Here is a 13,684-nt window from a genome sequence, read left to right on the forward strand (position 1 = left end):
CATTTATTATTTTTGTCTTTTTGAAATAACCATCCTAACTGAGATGAGAAAATACCTCTTTGTGGTTTTGATTTAGTTTCCTGATAATTAGTGATGTTGGGCATTTTTTCATATATTTGTTAACCATTTCTTGTCTTTTGTGAAATGTCTGTTCAGATCATTTGCCCATTTTTAATGTTTATTTTTCGTTTATTTGTTTTGCTGTTGAGATGTCTCAGTTCCTCGTATATTTTGGATATTAATTCTGTGTCAGATAAGTAGTTTACAGATGTTTTCTCCCATTCAACATGATATCTCTTCACTCTGTTGATTGTTTTCTTCACTGTGCAGGAAATTTTTAGTTTAATATAATCAAACTAATGGAATGAATTAGGGAGAATTCCCTCTGCTTCAATTTTTTGTAATAGTTTGTGAAGACCTGGTATTCTTATCTAAAGGTTTGGTAGAATTCAGCCATGTAGTTCTGGACTTTCCTTTGTTGGAAGACATTGTAATTACTGATTCAATTTTGTTACTTGTTATTTGTTTCTTAAGGTTTTCAATTTCTTCTTGGTTCAATCTTGGTAGGTTGTGTATGTTCAGGAGTTTATCTGTTTCTTCTAGGTTTTCTAATTTATTAGCATGTAGTTGTTCATAGTAGTCTCTAATGATCCTTTGTATTTCTGTGGTATCCATTGTGATGTCTTTTTCATTGCTGATTTTATTTATTTGAGTCTTCTTTCTTTTTTTCTAAGCCTAGCTAATGGTTTGTCTGTTTTGTTTTTCCTTTTAAAAATCAACCTTTTGTTTTATTAATATTTTGTATTGTTTTGTAGTCTCAACATTATTTATTTCTGCTCTGATTGTTAATATTTCTTTTCTTCTACTAATTTTGGGTTTTGCTTGTTCTTGCTTTTCTAGTTCCTAGAGGTACATTGTAAGGGTGTTTGAAATATTTCTAGTTTTTTTGATGTAAGCATTCATTGCTATAAATTTGCCTTAATACTGCTATTGTTGTGTCCCATAGGTTTTGGTATGTTATGTTTCTATTTTCATTCTTAATTTCTTCCTTCACCCACTGGTCATTCAGGAGTATGTTGCTTAATTTCCATAGCTTGGTATAGTTTTTCTTGCTATTGATATCTTGTCTTGTTTTATTTCATTTTGGTCAGTTAAGGTACTTGATATGATTTCAGTTTTTTTAATTTCTTGAGATTTGTTTTGTTTCCTAAAATGTTGTCATTCTGGAGAATGTTTCATGTGCTGATGATATTTTGCAGCTGTTCAGTTCAATGTTCTCTAAATGGCTGTTAGGTCTGTTTGGCCTATGGTGCAATTTAAATCCAAGTTTCTTTGTTTATTTTCTGTTTTTGTGGGGGTTTTTGTTTTTTGTTTTTTTGAGATGGAGTGTCACTCTGTCACCCCGGCTGGAGTGCAATGTTGTGATATAGGCTCACTGCAACCTCCACCTCCTGAGTTCGAGCGATTCTCCTGCCTCAGCCTCCTCAGTAGCTAGGATTACAGGCACACACCACCATGCCTGGCTAATTTTTGTATTTTTAGTAGAGATGGGTTTTCACCATGTTGGTCAGGCTAATCTGAAACTCCTGAACTTGTGACATACCCACCTCAGCCTCAGCCTCCCAAAATGCTGGGATTATAGGCATGAGCCACAGTGTCCAACCTGTTTATTTTCTTTCTATGTGATCTATACAGTGCTGAGAGTGGCATATTGAAGTCCCCAACTACTATTTTATTGGGGTCTCTCCCTCTCTCTTTAGGTCAAATAAGACTTGCATTATATTATCTGGGTGCTTTGGTGTTGGGTGCATATATATTTACAATTGTTATATTTTCTTGCTAAATTGATCCCTTTATTAAATGGTCTTCTTTGCCTCTTTCTAAAACTTTTAACTTGAAGTTAGTTTTGTTTGATATAAGTATAGCTACTCCTGCCCGCTTTGGTTTCCATTTGCATGGAACATGTTTTTCCATCCCTTCACTTTCAGTCTATGTGTGTCTTTACAGTTAAGGTGAGTTTCTTTTAGGCAGCATATAATTGGGTCTCTCTTTTTTATCTATTCAGCCAATGTCTGTCTTTTAAATGGAGAATTTAACCCATTTGCATTCGGGATTATTAGTGATTGGTGAGGACTTACTCCTGTCATTTTTTTTATTGTTTTCTGGTTTTTTTGCATATCTTTTGTTTCTTATTCTTTCTCTTATTGGTGATTTTTGGCAGCTGGTTTCTCTGTAGTAATAAGATTTTATTCTTTTCTCTTTGTCCTTTGTGTAGTGGCTCTCCCAGTGAATTTTATAGTTTTGCATGTTTCATGATGGTGGTTATCACCTTTTCACTTCCCGATGTAAGACTCCCTTGAGTATTTTCTTATAAGGCCAATCTTGTGGTGATAAATTCTCTTCAGTTTTTGCTTGTCTATGAAAGAGCTAGGTTTTTTAGAGATGGAGTATAGTGGCATGCTCATAGCTCACTGCAACATCAAACTTTTGAGCTCAAGAAATTCCTCCCACCTTAGCCTGCCACATAGCTGAGACTGCAGGCATGTGCCATGCTGGCTAATTTTTTTTAAGAGATAGGGTCTTGCTATGTTGCCCAGGCTGGTCTCAAATTCCTGGGCTCAAGCATCTTCCTGCCTCAGTCTCCCAAAGCACTGGGACTACAGGTGTGAGCCACTACACCTGGACTTGTGAAAGACTTTATTTCTCCTTCAATTCTGAAGGATAGCTTTACTGAGTACAATATTCTTGGCTGGGAGGTTTTTTTCTTGGGTTTTTTGAATATATCATCCCATTCCCCCTGGCCTGTAAGACTTCTGCTAAGAAATCTGCTGTTAGTATAACAGGCATTTCTTTAATTGTGACTTGACACTTTTTTCTTGCTGCTTTTAAAATTCTTCTTTTTAAAATGAAAAAATAAACATTATTATTTCATCAAACGTGTTTTCCTCACCTTTTGCCTTCTCTTTTTTTTCTGGAATGCCCATTATATGAATCAATATTTATCCTCTTCGTGGTATTTTATAAATCCTGTAGGTTTTCTTCATTCTTCATTTTTTCTTTTCTGCCTGTGTTATTTCAAAAGATCTGCCTTCAAGTTCAGAAATTCTTTCTTCTTCTTAGTCTAGTGTGTTGTTGAAATTATCGGTTGTATTTTTATTTCATTCATTGATTTCTTCAGCTCTAGGATATCTGTTTGTTTGTTTGTTTATATCTCTTTGTTAAATTTCTCATTCAAATTATGAGTTGTTTTCCTGATTTTGTTGAATTGTCTTATCTGTATTCTCTTGTATCTCACTGAATTTCCTTCAGATTATTATTCTGAATTCTTTTTCTGGCATTATGAAATACATATAAATATTTCTGTATGATTGGGGTCTGTTAATAGGAATTATTGTTTTCATTAGAGGTGACATGTTTCCTTGATGGTTGATGTGTCCCTACATTGATTTCTACACATCTGGTATGAAAGTCACCTTTTCAAATTTGGAGTAGGTTTCATAGGGGAAGACATATTTCCATGAATGCGTCTTGGAGTGTTAGTTCAGTGGGATGCATTGCCCTTGGTTCTAGGTGGACACACTAGTGTAGTCTCTGTGTAGTCTCAAGCTGTAATCCTCTCTGGTTGTGTTTGGAGGTTTCTCAGTGATCTAGGACAAGAAAGTCTGTGACAATGGTGGTGGGGCTTTGCCAGGGGTGGGCTTGCTGGGCTGTTGCTCAGGTCAGGGTTGTGTACATGATCATGGTAAGTCTGGCTCACTGGGCTTGGGGCCACAAGGCTGTTACTCTGGCTGAGAGCACAGGCATGTAATTTCTCAGCCAGCCTGGGGTAGTGCCTGGGGTAGTCTGTGGGACTGTTTCTCAGGTCAGGTATGTAGGCATATGGCTCCTTGACTGGTCTGGGGGTGTGTCTGCTGGGGGCAACCCATGGGACTGTTTCTCAGGCCTGCAACACAGCTGCATGGCCATTTAGTTGGCCAAGGATATGTTTGTCAGGGGCTATTTCTCCAGCTTGGGATGCAGGTGCACAACTGCTCACCTGGCCAAGGGGCATGTCGGCTGGGGGTGGCCCATGGGGCTATTTCTCAAGTCTGGGACATAGGCACAGGGTGGATCACCTGGCCTGGAAATGTTTCTGTGAGGGCTGTTCCATAGGCCCAGGATACAAGCACAGGGCTACTTGGTCGGCCTGGGATCGTGCCCACTGAAAGTGGACTATGGGGCTGCTTCTCAGGCCTGGGACACAGGCTCAAGGCTGCTCAGCTGTCCTAGGGATGTGTCTTCTGGAGGGGTGGGCATGAGGCCATTTCTTAGGCCTGAAGCATGGACACAGCCATTCCCACTCTCCTGGGGACATTTCTGCCAGGGGAAGTTTCCAGAGCTATTTCTTGGGCTCTAATTCCATACACAGAGCAGATCAGAGGCTTATCTGCAGAACATGAGGCACCTCTGGGTGGTTTCTCAGCCCTGTATGCAGATGTGTAACTATTCAACTGCTACGAGGATTGAGGACCTCTTTTGCTCAAGGGGTTGCAGCAGTTGGACCAGCTCAAGAGTGGATTCACCCTGGGCAAGACAGCCAGATTGTCCCTCTAGCTGGAAGTGAAGGCAACAGAAGTTGGTTTCCCTACGGTACAGAACCAGAATCAGCCAATCTTGAGCCTCAGGTTCCATGCTGCTGGGGTTGTGTTCAGCCACTGGTATGCACTTGACAGAATGAAAATTGAACCCCAGTGCTGGAGACGTGCAATAGCTACTGGCCCCCTAGAAGAGGGAGCACTTCAGAGGTGGCTATGGCCTCGAGATGCTATCATGCTGCAGCAGCTTGGCTCACAGGGTGGGGTTGAGAGGGTGAGGAGTACACACTTTGTACTCCTAATTTGGGGCAATGCAGCCACAAATTCCCAGCAGCTCTCCAAACTGTGAGACTGTGGCATTCTCCTGTTGCAAGGAGTGTAGATGTCTGCAGTAGCAATGCAGGCTGGTGGGCATCTTCTGCTTACCTTTTCCCTGCAATGAGAAATTGCAGAACTCCAGGTAGATCCAATCCTATGGGGAAAGAAGGGGTTGCAGAGGCTGAGTGGCTCCAGGCTGCGCTTCCGGATTTGCAGTCACCACAAGTGTTTCTCCACTCCCCTGCTGCCCTCCAGCACTCTCCCTTTGATGCTCCTGTCAAATTGTAGCTGTTTATTTGTTGCCTTAGTCCTTCCTTGTGGCAAGGTGGGGAGCCAGTGGAAAATGAATGCCAGGCATCTCTGGTCAGCCATATTGCTGACATCATGCTTCTCTTTTTTACAACGGAACTAAACAATGTCATACAAGAAGATGGACTCTTTGCTTTCTTTTACCAAATACAATGAGGTCAGTTTTGGTCCCCTGACTAACATTTAATCTAAAAAGTCTTTAGCAATAATTCCCCAAGTAAGATATAGGTATTGGATGCAAGTTGGTTTTTTAATGTTAACATATGTCAGTGTTTCACATAATTTACATTAAAGTAAATAATTTATATTAAAGTAAATAATATTCAATTTATATTAAAGTAAATAATATATTATGACATCCTCTTTCAGTTAACCAGGACTCTTCATCAATTCTAGTAAGAAATTGGGGATAAGAGAACTATAATGCCAAACCATTTTGGTCCAGAGCAAGGTCATCGAACTATGGTTTGCAGACCAAACTCCAGCCAGCAGACTGTTTTTGTAAATAAAGCATTATTGGAACACAGCCACATTTGTTTACTTATTGTCTGTGGCTCCTTTTCTGCTACAATGGATGAGCTGAATAGTTGCAGATACTCCTATTTTCCCCCTTATCCCAACCCTAGGCAACCAGTCATCTACTTACCTGTTTTTCTAGATTTGCCTATTCTGGATATATTCTATAAAATGAATCATGCAATATGAGGTCTTTTGTGACTGGCTTCTTACATTTAGCATAATGTTTTGAAGACTTATCTATGTGATGGCATGTCTCAGTACTTCATTCTTGAATAATATTCAATTATATGGCTGCACTGTATACCACATTTTGTTTATACATTCATCAGATGATGGACACTTGAGTTGTTTTCGTCTTTTGACTGTTATAAATAATGCTGCCATGGACATTCACATAAAAATTTTTATGTAGACACATATTTTTATTTTTATTAGGTATTATAACTAGAGTGGAATTGCTGGGTCATATGATAACTCTATGTTTAACCTTTTAAAGAAATGTCAGACTATTTTCAAAAGGGCTGCACCATTTTACATTCCCAACAGCAGATTTGGAGGGCTCTAATTTCTCCACATACCCATCAACACTTAAAATATACTTTTTTGATTAAAGCCATCCTAGTGGGTATGAAGTGGTGTTGTATTATTGTTTTTATTTTTATTTCTCTGAAGGCTAGTGGTGTTGAGCATTATTTCTTGTGTTTATTGGCCATATATATACCGTCTTTGGAGAAAAGTCTATTCATATCATTTGGCTGTTTTTAAGCTGGATTACTTGTCTTTTGATTATTAAGTTGTAAGAGTTCTTTCTTTTTTCTTTTTTCTTTCTTTTTTTTTTTTGAGACAGAGTCTCACTCTGTCGCCAGGTGCCAGGCTGGAGTGCAGTGGCGCGATCTCGGCTCACTGCAACCTCCACCTCCCGGGTTCAAGCAATTCTCCTGCCTCAGCCTCCTGAGTAGCTGAGACTACAGGTGCACACCACCACACCCAGCTAATTTGTGTATTTTTAGTAGAGACATGGTTTCACCATGTTGGCCAGGATGGTCTCGATCTCTTGACCTCATGATCCGCCAGGCTTGGCCTCCCAAAGTGCTGGGATTACAGGCGTGATCCACCACATCCGGCCCTGTAAGAGTTCTTTATGCATTCTTGATATAAGTTCCATATTTTCTTTCATCCTGTGGGTTGTATTTTCACTTGCACAAAAGTTTTTTAGAGTTTTGATGAAATCTAATTTAACTATTTTTTTGTTCTTGTTGCTTTGTTGTTTGTGCTTTTGGAGTCATAATTTTTAAAACATTTCCTAATTCAAGGTCACAGACATTTACACCTGTTTTTTTTCTAAGAGTTTTATAATTTTTGCTCTTACATTTAAGTCTCTGATCCATTTTGAGTTAATTTTTGTATATGGCTTGAGTTAATTTTTGTGTATGGCGTGAGAATCTAACTTCATATTTTTGCCTGTAGAGAGCCAGTTTTATGCTTGTTTATAATCTGAGTGAGTTTTTGTTTTCTTTTATTTCATTTTAGGCCACTACACAGTATTTACCAGGACAGTGGCAGTGGAGTGTTCCTCAGGTAACTGTTAACTTTTAATTTTAAATCCTTCTTTCATTATATTCTTGTGAAGACTGCATGAATACTAAAGTCAGGAGAACTACGTTTGAGACTTCTTCTATTTGTTAACTGTGATTCTTTCAGCAGTTCATTTTCAGTTTCTTCATTTGTAAAATGGATGTAATGATACCATATTTTTGTAAGTTTCCTTACATGATTTTTGTGAATATCAAATGATAATGCATAAGTGAAAGCATTTTGTAAATGAGTGCTATATAAACATGAAAATTTACCCTTTTTCACTATTAGTGTTATTTGAAAATTTAGAATTTTTCTAGCTTTACTTCAGATTTGGCTTCAGTTTTTATTCAGTTCCTAAATAAGTATTCTATTTTCCAACCTTTGGTAACAAGTAGTTTATCACCAAAAAAATTGTTTAATGGCATTTTCCCACTTCCATTAGAAGTAACAGAGCTGAGAGCAGCTCTGTTTATGTCAATTTAAATACCATTGGTCACATTATTACAAGCTTTACTGGTAATACTAATATAATCATAATTATTATCTGAATTTATATATGAGGTTCTGAGTCATTAGGAAGTTTTAGTGCTTACCAGTGATAGGATTCTTTAACTACATCTACTCAATTGGAATTTATAACAGATTAGGTCCTGATCTGTTGCTGCGATACTTATGTGCTATTCCTTAAAAAAAAAAAAAAATAGGAAAATATAAAACAGATACTTCTCTCATCTGTTGGGTAAGTCATTTGGTTTAATAGAAATAACTAATCATATTTGAATTAGAAATATGGTTTTGTATTTTAGTCTCCTGCCTCTTCTGCTCCATTCTTATACCTACAACCTTCTGAAGTTATTTATCAACCAGTGGAAATTGCACAGGATGGTGGATGTGTTCCTCCTCCACTGTCTCTGATGGAAACTTCAGTTCCAGAGGTATGTATTAGTCTTAAAGTAATTGATCTATAACTACCTCATGTTAACATTTATTTCTTTTTCTCTCTTTTTTAAATTTGTTCTAGACCCTTATTGAAACTGCTTCATCTTCTGTTTTGTTGATTTATTCTCTTCCCTCTCTTATATCTAAGAATGCATCATCTTAGACTTTTTCACTAATTAGTTCTGAACCATTCCCCAAATCAACTTTTTGCTCCACTATGCCAATCTTTGACTTGATCTTCTTGAAATAGTAAAATTTCAAATGCTCTGCATTCTCATTTTGGCTGTCAATCTGTATTGTTCTTAACATTCTATTAGTCAAAAGCATATAATTAAGATGAAGAAGAAAAAAAATCTTTACAAAATTTATCCAAAAAAAAAAAATTAATGGGAAGATTTGTTTGTTTTTCCGTGCCTGGAATCAGTTTTAAAATGGATCAGTTTCTTTATATTTTGATACAAAGAGTAGATATATGATAAATGGCAAATTTATCACATTATCTGTAATTTTTGCATTTTCTAATAAATACCTTTTTATAATTTAAAAAAAATTATCCTACAAAAATGTAAATTAAATTTATAATTAGAAATTTTAATATCCTCTTCAGCATGTTTAAATTATATTTCTGATCTATTACTGATAGCTTCACCATCTGTGTACCAGGAACTGTGCATGCTATGTTTTATGTTATTTTATTTTATTTTAAGTTCCAGGATATATTTGCAGGAGTACAGGTTTGTTACATAGGTAAACATGTGCCATGGTGTTTTGCTGCACCTATCCAGGATATATGTGCAGGAGGTACAGGTTTGTTACATAGGTAAACGTGTGCCATGGTGTTTTGCTGCACCTATCAACCCATCACCCAGATGATAAGCCTAGCATGCATTAGCTATTTATCCTGATGTTCTCCCTTCCCCAGCCCCCAACAGGTCCCAGTGTGTACTGTTCCCCTCTCTGGGTCCATGCATTCTCATTGCTCAGCTCCCACTTACAAGTGAGAATGTGCAGTGTTTGGTTTTCTGTTTCTGTGTTAGTTTGGTGAAGACAATGGCTTCCAGCTCCATCCATGTCCCTGCAAAGGACATGATCTCATTCCTTTTTATGGCTGCATAGCATTCCATGGTGTATATGTACCACATTTTCTTTATCCAGTCTATCACTGATGGGCATTTGGATTGATTCCATGTCTTTGCTGTTGTGAATAGTACTGCAATGAACAAACATATGCATATATTTTTATAATAGAATGATTTATATTTTGGGGGTATATACCCAGTAATGGGATTGCTGGGTCAAATGGTATTTCTGCCTCTAGGTCTTTGGGGAATCACCACACTGTCTTCCACAATGGTTGAACTAATTTACATTGCCACCAACAATGCAAAGAAGCATTCCCATTTCTCCACAGCCTCACCAGCATCTGTTGTTTCTTGACTTTTTGACAATCACCTGTCTGACTGGTGTGAGATGGTATCTCATTGTGGTTTTGATTAGGATTTCTCTAATGATCAGTGAAGTTGAGCTTTCATTATGTTTGTTGGCTGCATAAATGTCTTCTTTTGAGAAATGTCTGTTCATGTGTTTTGCCTACTTTTTAACAGGGTTGCTTGTTTTTTTCTTGTAAATTTGTTTAAGTTCCTTGTATATTCTGGATATTAGACCTTTGTCAGATGGATAGGTAGCAAAAATTTTCTCCCATTCTGTAGGTTGTCTGTTGATTCTGATGATAGTTTCTTTTGCTGAACAGAAGCCCTTTACTTAATTAGATGCTGTTTGTCAATTTTTGCTTTGGTTGCAAGTGCTTTTGATGTTTTCATCATTAAATCTTTGCCTGTGCCTATGTCCCGAATGAGTGGTATTGCCTAGATTTTTTTCCCACGGTTTTTATAGTTTTGGGTTTTACATTTAAATCTTTAATCCATCTTGAGTTAATTTTTGTATAAGGTGTAAGGAAGGGGTCCAGTTTCAATTTTCTTCATATGGCTAGCCAGTTTTCCCAGAAACATTTTTTTTTATTATACTTTTAAGTTCTGGGATACATGTGCAGAATGTGCAGGTTTGTTACATAGGTATATATGTGCTATGGTGGTTTGCTGCACCCATCAACCCATTATCTGCATTAGGTATTTCACCTAATGCTCTCCCTCCCATTGTCTCCCACCCCTCAACAGGCCCCAGTGTGTGTGACGTTTCCCTCCCTAGGTCCATGTGTTCTCATTGTTCAACTCACACTTATGAGTGAAACATGCAGTGTTTGGTTTTATGTTTCTGTGTTAGTTTGTTGAGAATGATGGTTTCCAGCTTCATCCATGTTCCTGCAAAGGACATGAACTCATTCTTTTTTATGGCTGTATAGTATATTCCATGGTGTATATGTGCCATATTTTCTTTATCCATTCTATCATTGATGGGCATTTGGGTTGGTTCCAAGTCTTTGCTATTGTAAATAGTGCTGCAGTAAACATACGTGTACATGTGTCTTTATAGCAGAATGATTTATAGTCCTTTGAGTATATACCCAGTAATGGGATTGCTGGGTCAAATAGTATTTCTGGTTCTAGATTCTTGAGGAATCATCACTCTGTCTTCCACAATGGTTGAACTAATTTACAATTCCCACCAACAGTGTAAAAGCATTCCTACTTCTCCACATCCTCTCCAGCATGTTTCCTCACTTTTTAATGATCACCATTCTAACTGGCATGAGATGGTTCTCATTGTGGTTTTAATTTGCATTTCTCTAATGACCAGCAATAATGAGCTTTTGTTCATACTTTTGTTGCCCACATAAATGTCTTCTTTTGAGAAGTATCTGTTCATATGCTTCACACACTTTTTAATGGATTTGTTTGGTTTTTTATTGTAAATTTGTTTAAGTTCTTTGTAGATCCTGGATATTAGCCCGTTGTCAGATGGATAGATTGCAAAAATTTTCTCCCATTCTGTAGGTTTTCCTGTTCACTCTGATGATAGTTTCTTTTTCTGTGCAGTAGCTCTTTAGTTTAATTAGATCCGATAGATCAATTTTAGCTTTTATTGCCATTGCTTTTAGTGTTTTAGTCATGAAGTCTTTGCCCATGCCTATATCCTAAATGGTATTGCCTAGGTTTTCTTCTAGGGTTTTTATGGTTTTAGTCTTAGATTTAAGTCTTCAATCCATCTGGAGTTAATTTTTTTTTATAAGGAAGGGGGTCTATCTTCAGTTTTCTGCATATGGCTAGCCAGTTTACCCAACACCATTTATTAAATAGGAAATCCTTTTCCCATTGCTGGTTTCTGTCAGGTTTGTCAAAGATCAGATGGTTGTAGATGTGTGGTGTTATTTCTGAGACCTCTGTTCCAGTTCATTGGTCTATATATCTGTTTTGTTACCAGTACCATGCTGTTTTGGTTACTGTGGCCTTGTATAGTTTGAAGTCAGGTAGAGTGATGCCTCCAGCTTTGTTCTTTTTGCTTAGGATTGTTTGGCTATATGGGCTCTTTTTGGTTCCATATGAAATTTAAAGTAGCTTTTTTTAATTCTGTGAAGAAAGGCAGTAGTAGCTGGACGGGAATAGCATTGAATCTATAAAGTACTTTGGGCAGTATTGCTATTTTCACAATATGGATTCTTCCTATCCATGAGCATAGAATATTTTTCCATTTGTTTGCGTCCTTTTATTTCCTTGAGCTGCGGTTGTAGTTCTCTTTGAAGAGGTCCTTCTTATCCCTTGTAAGTTGTTTTCCTAGGTATTTTATTCTCTTTGTAGCAATTTTGAATGGGAGTTCACTCATGATTTGGCTCTCTGTCTGTTATTGGTGTATAGGAATGCTTGTGATTTTTGCACATTGATTTTGTATTTTGAGACTGCTGAAATTGCTTATCAGCTTAAAGAGATTTTGGGCTGATACCAATGGGGTTTTCTAAATATGCAATCATGTCATCTGCAAACAGAGACAATTTGACTTCCTCTCTTCCTATTTGAATACTCATTATTTTTGAATCTTGCCTGACGGCCCTGGCCAGAACCTCCAATACTATGTCAAATAGGAATGGTGAGAGAAGGCATCCTTCTCTTGTGCTAGTTTTCAAAGGGAATGCTTCTAGCTTTTGCCCATGTAGTATGATATTGGCTATGGGTTTGTCATAAATAGCTCTTATTATTTTGAGATATGTTTCATTAATACCTAGTTTATTGAGTGTTTTTAGCATGAAGGGGATGCTGAATTTTATCAAAGGCCTTTTCTGCATCTATCAAGATAATCATATGGTTTTTGTCACTGGTTCTGTTTATGTGATGGATTACGTTTATTGATTTGTGCATATTGAACCAGCCTTGCATCCCAAGGATGAAGCTGACTTGATCATGGTGGATAAGCTTTTTGATGTGCTGCTGGATTTGATCTGCCAGTATCTTACTGAGGATTTTCGCATTGATGTTCATCAGGGACATTGCCCTGAAATTTTCTTTTTTTGTTGTGTCTCAGTCGGGTTTTGGTATCAGGATGATGCTAGCCTCATAAAATGAGTTAGAAAAGAATCCCTCTTTTTCTATTGTTTGGAATAGTTTCAGAAGGAATGGTACCAACTCCTCTTTGTACCTTTGGTAGAATTCAGCTGTGAATCCTTCTGGTCCTGGGCTTTTTTTGGTTGGTAGGCTATCACTGCCTCAATTTCAGAACTTGTTATTGGTCTATTCAGGGATTTGACTTCTTCCTTGTTTAGTCTTGGGAGAGTGTATGTGTCTAGGAATTTATCCATTTCTTCTAGATTTTCTAGTATATTTGTGTAGAGGTGTTTATAGTATTTTCCGAGGGTAGTTTGTATTTCTGTGGGGTCAGTGGTGTTATCCCCTTTATCATTTTTTATTGTGTCTATTTAATTCTTCTCTCTTTTCTTCTTTATTAGTCTGGTTAGCAGTCCATCTATTTTGTTGATCTCTTTAAAAAGCCAGCTCCCAGATTCATTGATTTTTTTTGAAGGGTTTTTTGTGTCTCTGTCTCCTTCAGTTTTCCTGTGATCTTAGTTATTTCTTATAATCTGCTAGCTTTCGAATTTGTTTGCTCTTGCTTCTCTCGTTCTTTTAATCGTGATGTTAGAGTGTCGATTTTAGATTGTTCCCACTTTCACCTGTAGGCATTTAGAGCTATAAGTTCCCCTCCAAAAACTGCTTTGGCTATGTCCCAGAGATTCTGTTATGTTGTGTCTTTGTTCTCATAGGTTTCAAAGAACATCTGTATTCTGCCTTAATTTCATTATTTACCCAGTAGTCATTCAGGAGAAGGTTGTTCAGCTTCCATGTAGTTGTGCGGTTTTGAGTGAGTTTCCTAATCTAGAGTTCTAATTTGATTGCACTGTGATCTGAGATACTGTTTGGTATGATTTCTGTTCTTTTTATTTGCTAAGGAGTATTTTACTTCCAATTGTGTGGTAAATTTTAGAATAAGTGCTATGTGGTACTGAG

The 13,684-nt window shown here is 37.3% G+C and overlaps 1 protein-coding gene across 2 annotated transcripts in view; it reads left to right on the forward strand.

The window, feature by feature from the left end:
• The window catches only part of BOLL (boule homolog, RNA binding protein), a 57,806-nt gene that overhangs the window by 21,438 nt on the left and 22,684 nt on the right, over positions 1 to 13,684 (forward strand). For both annotated transcript variants that reach the window (XM_032278764.1, XM_032278765.1), the window contains exons 8-9: positions 7,251 to 7,298; positions 8,105 to 8,233. In XM_032278764.1, coding sequence (XP_032134655.1) covers positions 7,251 to 7,298; positions 8,105 to 8,233 — 177 coding nt within the window. The remainder of the gene's footprint in view (positions 1 to 7,250; positions 7,299 to 8,104; positions 8,234 to 13,684) is intronic.

The sequence above is a fragment of the Sapajus apella genome, unplaced genomic scaffold (genome assembly GCF_009761245.1).
Source record: "Sapajus apella isolate SASKATOON/1434 unplaced genomic scaffold, GSC_monkey_1.0 scaffold10, whole genome shotgun sequence".
NCBI classification, from domain to species: Eukaryota; Metazoa; Chordata; class Mammalia; order Primates; family Cebidae; genus Sapajus; species Sapajus apella.